General features: G+C 44.7%; 1 protein-coding gene across 1 annotated transcript in view; it reads left to right on the top strand.

Moving 5' to 3' along the window:
• Positions 1-771: 771 nt before the first annotated feature.
• Positions 772-12500, top strand: part of eml6 (EMAP like 6) — a gene marked incomplete at both ends in the record, with an annotated part of 39406 nt that continues 27677 nt past the window's right edge. Inside the window, 10 exons of the mRNA XM_080843227.1 lie at positions 772-776; positions 1118-1277; positions 1628-1726; positions 3924-3992; positions 5165-5350; positions 7810-7945; positions 10565-10766; positions 11169-11306; positions 11913-12169; positions 12429-12500. The exon at positions 12429-12500 is cut by the window's right edge and continues 138 nt beyond it. Of these exons, the coding sequence (XP_080699353.1) occupies positions 772-776; positions 1118-1277; positions 1628-1726; positions 3924-3992; positions 5165-5350; positions 7810-7945; positions 10565-10766; positions 11169-11306; positions 11913-12169; positions 12429-12500 (1324 nt within the window). The remainder of the gene's footprint in view (positions 777-1117; positions 1278-1627; positions 1727-3923; positions 3993-5164; positions 5351-7809; positions 7946-10564; positions 10767-11168; positions 11307-11912; positions 12170-12428) is intronic.

Below are 12500 nucleotides of genomic sequence, written 5' to 3'. Positions count from 1 at the left end.
AGTGCGTTGCCTGGTGTTTGGGACCTGCAGGAGCGAACTGTTTTTGGATCTGAGGGTGCGGTTTTATGTTCGTCTTATTATATAATTTTCCTCTCTACCCATCTCAGTATACTCTGTTCTCTACTCATCTCATTGTACTCTCCTCTCTACCCTCATAATTCAGACAGTGGTGGTCCTGGCCTACCCAGTGCTCTAGGCAAGTGCCCCTATCTGACGTTGGTGGTCTTCTCCACTAAACACTGCATTCAGAAGGAAGACTTGTCCCACCCTACCACACTGCTTGCCTGCTCGTGCCTGCCTCTCTAAAACCTCATTTTAAGCTTTGCAGCAGACACCCATCAAATCAGGGATTATCCCTGATGCCATACTGACTCTTCACCAGATTCCGCACCACGCTTGGGTGCGATCCGTTCCGGAGTTCTTAGTAGCCTGCGCTTATAGAGCCGGCTCTGTTGTGACACGATTGCCCATGAGGCTTGCCCCTATCTTGCCTGTGGAGAGTAAATGAGTCAGTGAGCCGTAGGGCACCAAGCCTGGTCTCTTTGGGAAACTCAGGGTGGCAATCCGTGACAGGGGAACATGAGGAAGTTTGAGTAGACAGATTGAGTGGTGTGTTATGGAAGACACATTAAGTTGTGTGGTAAAGGAGACAGATTCAGGTGTGTGGTATGAGAAGGCAGATAAAGGTGTATGGTTTGAGAAAGAATGGTGTAAGAAAGTGATAGAAGCTGTCTTTTTATGTTGAGCCTGCATTAATAGTTTGGTCAGCGGATGAGGTAATGCTGTATAACCTCCATCACCAATTTAGAAGCCCAAGCAGCCCTATATAGCCCAACATGAAAATGTAGAAGATGATGTAAAATAATAACGATGATGAAGAAGTAGATGTCGAATAACAAACATGATGTAGAGGATGATGTCAAATAATAACGATGATGAAGAAGAAGATGTCGAATAACAAACATGATGTAGAGGATGATGTCAAATAATAACGATGATACAGAATATGGTGTCAAATAATAATGACGACAATATAATGTAACATAATAATAACAATGTAGAATATAATATAAAGTAATAACGAATTATTCCAACCTCGTTCTGCTCCCCTTTGTAGTTTGGCTCTGCACCCCGACAAGATCCAGGTAGCCACGGGGCAGGTGGGGAAGGACCCCTACATCTGCGTGTGGGACTCCTACGCCCTTCAGACCGTCTCCATCCTCAGGGACGTCCACACACACGGCGTGGCCTGCCTAGCCTTCGACGCTGATGGACAGGTGAGACACAGAGTTCCACACTGGGTTGGAGAGTTGAAAGAACGCTCATGTGTGTTTCCCACCAGCCTCTCCAGGATCTTGCGAGGAGTTTGTTGGGATTGTGACTGGAATTTGCTGCAATAATTCTCAAAACATTGCAGTGATTTTGAGTTAAATAAAATCAATCACATAAAATTGACATTTTTTTCTGGACATACTGCGGTAATAAGAGAAAATTGCAACTTTTGCGGGTAATCCTTGAATTTGCATTAATATATGTTCTCTCTCTCTCTCTCTCACTTTCTCTCTCTCTCTCTTTATCTCTCTCTCTCTCCCTCTCTCTCTCTCTCTCCCTCTCTCTCTCTCTACAGCGATTAGTATCTGTGGGCCTGGACGCCAAAAACACGGTGTGCGTGTGGGACTGGAAGAGAGGAAGGGTATTGGCCACAGCAACCGGCCACTCTGATAGGGTAAGCACAGTCACATGACTCTCCCCCATACAGTCATGCTTATGAGACATGCAGTGGCAAGCCCAGTGGTTTGACATAGACATTTACTTAAAAGCAATGATAGTGACACACCAGTGGAGTGAAGTGCTGATATGAAGAAGCAACCAAAAAAAAAACATCTTAATTACAATTTGACCCTTAAACGTGAATACTCAACAGCTACTTACCTGAATACAGTAAAAGACTCAGGAAACCTTGACAATGTACTCAGGAAAGCTTGACAATGTACAGACTCAGGGAGCACCGCCTCGTCATCGAAAGACGCAGACACAGGCAACCCTCGCTGCCCAGAGAGGAGAGGCTGTGCTCACAATGCAGTCTGGGGGCCGTGGAGACAGAGGTACACCTCCTCACGGAATGCCCCAAATATGAAACCATTAGAAAAGGTTAATTTGATAGGTTCAATCTGGTCATCCCAGGCTTTCAAAATTGCCATTCATACTTGGGGAACACAGGGATTTGGCCAATCTAGCTGCTGGATATGTGGCATCCTGCCATAACCTGAGGGACAGCCAGTAAGGCCACAGAATGCCAAACTAACTGTATGTTTGTTGTTATTATTGTTTATTTATTTATTTTGAATCAGCTCTGTTCATTGTATTTGTCCTTTTATATGTGTATGTGATATGTATGTCTTGAATCAGCTTCGGCAATAGTGTTAAAAAACATTTATGCCAATAAAGCTTCTTTGAATTGAGAGAGAGAGAGAGATAGAGAGAGAAGAGACAGACAGACAGAGAGAAAGACAGAGAGAAAAAGACGGAGAGAGAGAGAGAGACAAACAGAGAGTAAGACAGAAGGAGAGATAGAGAGAGACGTGACACATTCTTGTTTATACCTCTGAGAGTTGTCACCGCACTGTGTCGAGCGCTAGCTCTGTTCTTGAAACGGACTTGAGGTTCAAACTGTACTACTATGATCCAGAGGTGGACGGAAACAGCTAGGGGTTCAGGAAATTGTGTGTTGAGCCGCACTCATGCTGGGTCAATTGAGAGAGCCTGCCATGCAAAAATGTAAGGTAAATGCACCGAACAGGTTTTTCACGGTCCAGCACACACCGATACACGTATTCCGACATGGAAAGGCACACTCATACATGGACACATGTCAGCATGCATAAGTCAGGTGAAAGTTAACTGAGCATGGTAGTTCAATTTTAACCCTATGCACACACAAACATGCATTCATAGACACACATACATAACCGTTACACTTACATACATAAAGACACACTTACATACATGCATACAAACATACATACACACTCACACACACACACACACACACACACACACACACACACACACACACGCAAATTTACTAAATATAATGTACACAAACACACACAAAATTCTACATACCACAGATTCCCTTAAAGTGCACCACACACACACAGAGTCTGTAGGGGGTTTTCGAGGCATTAGGATGCTGTGTGTGTAGTGAGGCGTGTTGGACTCTGGGCCTGAACCCTCTAGGGTAGCAGCAGCAACAGCAACAGCAGCAGCAGCAGGAGTTAGCAGAAGAGGAAGAGGAGGATGAAGATGAGGAAGATGGCAGGCAGCCGCAGGGCGAGGCTGGAGCAGAGCCAGACTGAAGAGGAAACACTGTGTGTGTGTGTGTGTGTGTGTGTGTGTGTGTGTGTGTGTGTGTGTGTGTGTGTGTGTGTGTGTGTGTGTGTCTGTGTGACTGTGTTAGTGTGTGTCTGTCTGTCTGTCTGTCTTCCTCTCAGTACATATACAGTATGTATCTGATAAACTCTTCATATATGAAGGTGGATCTCTACTGGGTCTGGCCATACACACTAGATTGGGAGATATTCTGTGCATTTTAACAATCCCCCTTTTACCGTGCTGATGGTAGCAATGATGAGGCTTGCCTAAGACTGGTGATCTCTTTCGTCACATTGTCAGGAAATGATTCCTTTTTCTTAGAGTTGCAGCAGTGAGCAGCATTCCTTTTTTGTTTTGTTTTGTTTTTCGGTCTGGCACCTGCGAAAGACTTTTTTTTATTTTCAGATGAGCGCAGGTCAAAGACCAGTAAACTCAGTGAACTCAAGCAATTAGTTTTGTTTTTCTCCACTCTGTTTCGATGCCATCAACTCTGCAGTAATGTTATGCTGCTGTATTGATATCATGTCTCCATTGCTTGTTTATTTCAGATATTTGACATCGCCTGGGACCCCTTCCTCCCACACAGAATGGTGAGCTGTGGGGTGAAGCATATCAAAGTGAGTAGACTGGAGATTGGGGCTCGGTTCGGGCTCAGTTACAGTCCGGTTCTGGCCTGGTTCTCTATAGATCTGTATGTCTATGTCTGTACATGTATATCTAAACAGTATATCTAAACAAACCACCGCCACAAACCACCGCCACTACCCAAAACACACATGTTCTAACTGCGCTTTTAGAACAAGAATCTCTTCAAGAATATTATTTTGAGTCTCTGAATCTCCCTTTCGCTACATTCAATTTGACTCTGGCATGCAATTTAGTCCTTTCAAAATCAGGTTTTATGAACATTTTCATAAACGTTTTTTTTTTCACACCTGTCCAGTCATTTCCAGCGTTCATGCCAACCCCATCTTCTCTCCTTCTCCGCTGAGACCAGAGCTAAAGCACACAATCTCTCTCAAGGGCTGACAGGGAAAGATTGAATCTGACATTTTGATTACTCTGCACTTCACTGCACGAAACTGCAGAAAACACACACTGAGATAAACACACAGAAAGGCTGAGGTTAGATTTTTTTTCTCCTTCTTTCGTCTCACCGAAAGGAGAGATGAAATCCTACCGGAACTGTTCAGATAGCTATCAGTCCTTTCATCTTTCCTTTTGGCTCGCGGGCATCTGCCAGGAAGGCAGTTTGATTAATCAAAATTGATTAAGAGATTTCTGAGTTCTTTTTCTCTCCCTCGTTCGTTATTATCTCCCTGTGGCTGCACGGAGAGTCTAACATTTTTAAACTCTTGTCTTGCCATCTTTGTTCCTCTGTCTCTTCGTCACTGATCTTGAGATGATTTGTCCTTCCTTTCCACCCCTTCTCTTTCTCTTGCTATCTCTGTCTTTCTCCCTCTCGTTCTCCCTCTCTCAACATCCCCTCTTAACATCCCCTCTCCACCCCTCTCTATCTTTCTCCCCTTTCTCCACCTCTCCCTGTCTATCTCCCTCTCTCAACATCCCTTCTCTTTACCTCTCTCTCTCTTTCTCCCTCTCTCCACCTCTCTTTATCTTTCTCTCTCTCTGTACCCCTCTCTCCACCTCTCTCTGTCCTCTTCCTCTCTTCCTCCTTCTCTCTCTCTCTCTGACCTGATCTCGACCCCATCTCCATCTCTGTCTTTCTCCCTCTCTCTTTCTCTCTCTCTCTCTCTGTCAACCTCCTCTCTCTCCCTCTCTATATCAGTTCTGGACGTTGTGTGGGAACGCGCTGACACCAAAGCGGGGGATATTTGGGAAGACTGGGGACCTGCAGACCATCCTGTGTGTGGCCACGGCCAAAGAAGAGGTCACCTACTCTGGGGCGCTCAACGGCGACATCTACGTGTGGAAGGGGCTCAACCTGGCCCGCACCATACAGGCAGCACACAGCGTGAGTGAGGAACACACACACACACACACACACACACACACACACACACACACACACACACACACACACACACACACACACACATACACGCACACATGATCAATGTAACAGTGCACACACACAGACACACACACACACTCTCTATACCTCTCACATATACCCATATACATCTATATACACACACACACACACACTCTCTATACCTCTCACATATACCCATATACATCTATATACACACACATACACACACTCTCTATACCTCTCACATATACCCATATACATCTATAAACACATATACCCATATACATCTATAAACACATATACACACACACCCATTCACACAGACATGCATTTCCTGCCTCGTATAGGAAAGGCTGTGGGGAAAAAAAGTTTTGGTTTGGCTGTATACTCTATGGTATAAAAAGGCATAATAATTTGACTCATACATCTACACTCTCACACAGTACTACATACGTAGTCACTGCACCCCAGCTTGTTGCTGTTGCTTTGTCACATTGTCACATTCTTTGTCACATTCTCTCTGTGGTCCGTGCCCACACACTGTCACCAAGTTCCTTCAGGTAGATGAGACCAAGTTCTGGAAGATTCCGCCTCTCCAGTATCCAACAGCTTCAAAAGTTTTATGTTTCGTTGTTGGCTTTTTTATCTCACACTGAACTCGTCTCCAGTGGAATGTGAGCTCTCAGGGGCTGCTGGGTGTCTTTGATCTCCAGTTCAGAGTGCAGTTGTCAGATTTCAGGTGCTCTTTCTGATCGTGCCTGTCAGCGAAGCCCACGGTCTCCATATTATGCACGGAGGGTTGTTATTTTGTCTTTGTTTGGGTTTTTTTTTACCCCGCAGGCTTCAACTTTTCTTACCTGTCTTTCATCTTCCTCAGATCTCTTTTTTGTTATTTCTTCTGCTGTTCATCGCTCTCTCTCTCTCTCTCTCTCTCTCTTTCTCTGTCTCTCAAAATTACAGACAGCCATTATATTCCTCCTCTTATAACCTGAACAGAAAATCTCAATCTATTCCCACTATTCCTTAAATCTCTCTTTTAATCTCTCTCCCTCTCCCCCTGTCTTAATTTTCCATATCTGTTTCTACAGTACCAGTCAAAAGTTTGGACACACCTTCTCATTTTAGATTTTGTTTATTTTTTTCTTTTCTTTTATTATTTTGTACATGGTAGATAACACTTTTTTTGTTTAGTTCATCATTCAATATGTGTTCTTTCGTAGTTTAAATGTCTTCAGTATTAATCTACAATGTAGAAAATAATAAAAGTAAAGAAAAAATCTTAGTTCCCTCGCTCTTTCGGTCTGCCTCTGTCTTCCTCTCCCACTCTCTCTATGTCACTCTTTCTTCATATCTGTCTCTCCCACTCTCTCTATGTCACTCTTTCTTCATATCTGTCTCTCCCACTCTCTCTATGTCACTCTTTCTTCATATCTGTCTCTCCCACTCTCTCTATGTCACTCTTTCTTCATATCTGTCTCTCCAACTCTCTCTATGTCACTCTTTCTTCATATCTGTCTCTCCCACTCTCTCTATGTCACTCTTTCTTCATATCTGTCTCTCCCACTCTCTCTATGTCACTCTTTCTTCATATCTGTCTCTCCCACTCTCTCTATGTCACTCTTTCTTCATATCTGTCTCTCCCACTCTCTCTATGTCACTCTTTCTTCATATCTGTCTCTCCCACTCTCTCTATGTCACTCTTTCTTCATATCTGTCTCTCCAACTCTCTCTATGTCACTCTTTCTTCATATCTGTCTCTCCCACTCTCTCTATGTCACTCTTTCTTCATATCTGTCTCTCCCACTCTCTCTATGTCACTCTTTCTTCATATCTGTCTCTCCAACTCTCTCTATGTCACTCTTTCTTCATATCTGTCTCTCCCACTCTCTCTATGTCACTCTTTCTTCATATCTGTCTCTCCCACTCTCTCTATGTCACTCTTTCTTCATATCTGTCTCTCCAACTCTCTCTATGTCACTCTTTCTTCATATCTGTCTCTCCCACTCTCTCTATGTCACTCTTTCTTCATATCTGTCTCTCACTCTTTCTGTCTCTTTCTTTCTGTTTTTCTTTCTCACCTCATCAGCATATGCTATCCTACAGGTGGGGATCTTCAGCATGCGTCTGTGTGAGGAAGGCTTCCTTCTCTCACTCTTCCTCTCTCTCTCTGTCTCCATTTTCCATATCTATCGATACCTGTCTTTCTTTCTTCTGTTTTCTTTCTTTCCCTCTCTCATATGTGTGTGTGCTTTCCTCCTCCAGGTGGGGATCTTCAGCATGCACGCGTGTGAGGAAGGCTTCCTTCTCTCACTCTTCCTCCCTCTCTCTCTCTCTCTCTCTCTGCCTCCATTTTCCACACCTCTGTCTTTCTTTATTTATTCTTTCTTCTGTTTCCTTTCTTTTCCTCTCTCATATGTGTGTGTGCTTTCCTCCTCCAGGCGGGGATCTTCAGCATGCACGCGTGTGAGGAGGGGTTTGCCACGGGGGGCAGGGACGGCTGCATCAGACTCTGGGACGGGGACTTCAAGCCCATCACCAAGATCGACCTCCGAGAGACCGAGCAGGGCTACAAAGGTAGCGCACGCATGACGCCGGGGCACAGTTGTCATGGCGATGACAATGTGTCTTTCCTCTGTGTGTGTCTCTCTCTCTCTCTCTCTCTTTCTCTCTCTGTCTTTCTCTCACTCTGCTTGTGTGGATGTGTGTGTTTGTGTGTGTGTGAATGTGTGTTTGAGGGAATAAAAAGCATTTTTATATGATTTTAACAACAGCTTGGCTTCTGAGAGTTACAAATGTAATACACTTATGATATTGGTGGCACAATGTTTGTGTGTCTGTCTTGATGGTGTGTCCATCCTGCAGCCTTCTTAAGGTTGTGAAGGGCTACACGTTTAAAAGACCTATTGCAAATCCAGCAAGCGGGTCTCTGAATTGTTCTGTTGATCCTCCCCTCTCCTCTCCTCTCCTTCACTCTCCTCTCCTCTCCTCTCCTTCACTCTCCTCTCCTCTCCTATATTCTCTCCTCTCCTCTCCTCTCCTCTCTTCTCCTCTCTTCCCCCCTCTCCTCTTCTCTTCTCTTCTCTTCTCCTCTCTTCTGACATAGAAAGCCAAGAGCCTTAAATCCACAGTAAAACGTATAGTATGTTAGTCATTTCCCCCATGTTTTCCAGGCAAGTAAAACTAAACTGTGAAAGTGGGGTTGCGAAATACAGGTTTTTTTCCTCCCCTGTTTTTGAAAGGATGTGGATGATGGTTAAGCAGCTCAGCGTTCCCACTCCGCCTCTCTTCTCTCAGCCTGGCTTTGAAGCTGTTGAGGAAGCCATTTGCATTTTTTTTTAATATGCTGCTGCATTTGTCACCATTTGTCCCAAAACAACACAAAAATATACACACATGTACTACACACACACTTACATTCACACTCATATTCTTTCTCTCTTTCTCTCTCTCTCCCTTGTTCTCTCTGTCACCATCTCCAGATATATACACACACATATACACACCTACACCCAGCTCTCTCTCTCTCTCTCTCTCTCTCTCTCTCTCTCTCACACATCCATATATCCTCATTAGAGTCTCATTCTTGCAGGCTTGCTGGTGTCAGAGCTACACAGCGATGGCGAACAGCAGGGCTGGTTTAATTGCAGGAACAACACATCCAACACATTTGCAAACTGTAAAAAATACTGCCTTGACGTCCACGTCCCCCCTTTCAGCAGCATATAGGGAGTGTCCCTAAAACACAGGGACAGCTGGCGAGCGGTGCCAAGCCCAGTGACTCGCCGTTTTAGCCCCGACAGCGCACAGATATTAAAGTCAGCGTGTGTCCCGCAGATAGCGAACACAGCATTAATAATTCCATTAATCCCCGCAAGCTGCGGGAGCAGGTGTGTGGCTGATATATAGCTAATGTCGAGATTAGGGTTAGAGTTACCGCTTGGTTCGACAAAGGAAGCCTTCCGCTTGGTGTCTGATTCGTCAGCTTCCATTTTATGTGAAAAAGGTCTGTTGTTGTGCTATGATTTTAGCTCAGGCGTCCCCGGCCTTGCATTACATTGTTGTGGTGAATGCAGGAACAGAATGCTGTGCCCATGCTGTGTCATTACGGCAGAGTTTTAGCCAGGCATTTGAGCCTTTCAAGACTTCAGTTTTGTTATTTATTCCCTGTTTTGCTATCGCCAGCTCAACCAGTGATGGAAAAATGTGAATTCCTCTAATTCAAAAGCATGCCAAAGAATGACACAAACATTTTCTTGTTTAAAACAAACTGTGTTAATGTTATATCCTTCGGTAAGGCTGTCCAGGGTGTAAGCACTGAGGCGTGGCATGTCACTAATTAGGTTTATGCTTGGTGTCATTTCGTCTCAGAAAGCCATTTGCGCATTTTCGCACGCTTCAGCTTCCCTCCTTCTGTTCTCCTGCATCTCTTCCTCTCAGTATTTTTGCGCTTCTCTGGACTCTCTCTCTCCCTCTCTCTTTCCCTCTTTCTCTCTCTCATTCCCTCTTTCTCTCTCTTTCTCTCACTCTCTCCCTCCCACCCTCTGTTCCTCTCTCTCTCTCTCTCTCTCTCTTTCCCTCTCTCTCTTTCTCCCTCCCACCCTCCTCTCTCTCCGTCTCTCCCTCTCTCTCTATGTCTTGTACTGCCTCCCTCCCTCTCTCTCTCTCTTTCTCTCTCTCCTTTCCTGTCTCTGCCTTCTACTCGTCTCTGCTGTGTGCTCTTATTTTGCTCCTCTTACTCTCAGTCCCTTACCTCTCCCTAGCCTTGACCTCATGTCAGACTGTTTTTCTCCTTTGTACATTCTCTCCTGTTTTCTCTCTCCAGCCGTCCATGAGCAGTGATGCCTAACATTTATCAACTCCTCAGTACACACGGAGCATACCAGTTTTACTCCCTGCAATACCCTCTCTCTCGTGTTATTTAGAAGAGAGAGCCATAATATCTCTCTCAGTCTCTCACTCTTTCACTTACTGTAACTGGCTCTCTCTCTCTCATTCTTCCTCTTCTCTCCTCTCCTATGTCTATATGTCTAAACTCTAATGTATACAGTGATGTAAGGATGCTCTAATGTAAATGTCTGAATACTGGTTTAGTAAGCTAGTGTTTTAAACCTCAGAACATCCCTCTCTCTCTCTCTCTCTCTCTCTCTCTCTCTCTCTCTCTCTCTCTCTCTCTCTCTCTCTCTTTCTCTGCAGGCCTTTCGATCCGTAGTGTGTGCTGGAAGGCGGACCGTATCCTGGCCGGCACCCAGGACAGTGAGATCTTCGAGGTGATGGTGCGGGACCGGGACAAGCCCCTGCTCCTCATGCAGGGCCACAGCGAGGGCGAGCTCTGGGCGCTGGACATCCACCCCAAGCAGCCACTGGCTGTCACCGGTAGCGACGACCGCTCCGTCAGGTGAGCACTCTCAGAAGTTTCTTCCCCCTCGTTGTCCCACTACTGAACAATTAACCCATAGTAGCATATATATTTATCCACTGTAGCATATATGTAGCAAAAGGGCATTGATTGAAATTCAAATGGTACAGAAAATCTCCGAAATGATACAGTTAGTGTAAGATCAAGTCTGTAGTGTTCAATAGAAGTCTGTTTATTATCCTGTGTGGGGTCCCAGTGCTGAACTCTGGGTTTTGCCTGGATTATCCAGACAGATTCACAGTCAGACATTTAGGTCTTTTGAAAAGATGCAAAACTACAAAGTCAATCATTGATTAATACCACTATAATAATGTGTTTCATTTTCAACCTCAAAACCTTCAAAACCTTAAAAAGTTCCGTCTGGTTTGTTTGTTCCTGAAGGCTGTGGAGCCTATCAGACCACACGTTAATCGCCCGCTGCAACATGGAGGAGGCCGTGCGCAGTGTCTCCTTCAACAATGACGGCTCACAGCTCGCCCTGGGAATGAAGGATGGCTCCTTCACTGTGCTTCGAGTAAGGTGGGGTGAAAATGTTTTATTTGTTTTCTGTTTATATGTATTATACCAGTTAGTATTAATCATTAGATGGCACACTGTACCTTCAAACCATGACTTCAAACCTGATTTCAATTTGTGTCTGTGTTTTCAATTGATGTGACTATGTTCATGTCTTAAAATCATTTTTCATTTTTCTCAGCAAGGTTATATTTATATCGATCGTTGCAGATATAGTATTGCTATAGAAAAAACTGTTAGCATAATTTGTCTATGTAGAGTTAAGGTGCCTGCTTTGTTCAGCTGGATCCACAACTGCTTTTAGAAATAAGCTTAAAAATAGTCTGTAACTGCTTCAAATGACTGGCTTTAATGGGGCCCTTACAGTCTAAGTGGTGAGCTCCTGGGGTGGAGGGAATTGGCTGCCTCATGAAGGGTGGTACAATGCATTTGTTTTTATTTGTTTGTTTATTTTATTGTTTTTGTTGCACTGCATTTGTTTTTACTTGTTGGTAACTGGCATGCTTATTTTTGGCCCAAAACAAATGCTGGTGGCTAAAATAAAGTGACTCACAATGCTTCCTACTCTCCTTACCCTCTTTCTTCCGTTCTGGACCTCCTCTTCAACAGGGACATGACCGAGGTGGTCCACATCAAGGACCGCAAGGAGGTGATCCACGAGCTGAAGTTCTCGCCCGACGGCTCCTACCTGGCGGTGGGCTCCAACGACGGCCTGGTGGACATCTACGCCGTGGGGCAGCGCTACAAGAAGGTGGGCGAGTGCAACAAGTCGTCCTGCTTCATCACCCACCTGGACTGGTCCGTGGACAGCCGCTTCCTGCAGACCAACGACGGCGCCGGGGAGAGACTCTTCTACAGGATGCCAGGTGATAATGAACCCTAACTCACTATCGCCCCCTGTGGGTAGGGAAGTAGATAGGTAATTTAGTCTTAACTCTCTGCATGTCAGCAGCTATGGCTATTTTGATGGCAAAAAAACAGTGAATTTTAACTACTAAGTTCCCTGTGGGGAATCTTTTTCAGAAATTAACTTATTTTAAAATATAATGTTTTTTTTATTTACATTTTAAATGTATGCTGGGGGCTGGACAGTTTTTGACGTTCCTCTTGGTTTGTGCCCCATAGCTGGGAAGTTCCTGCCCAAAGAGGAAACCAAAGGGATCCACTGGATGACGTGGACATGTGTCCTCGGCCAGG

Source organism: Sprattus sprattus (assembly GCF_963457725.1).
Source record: "Sprattus sprattus genome assembly, chromosome: 1".
NCBI lineage: Eukaryota > Metazoa > Chordata > Actinopteri > Clupeiformes > Clupeidae > Sprattus > Sprattus sprattus.
This window is presented reverse-complemented; position numbering and strand designations above follow the sequence as displayed.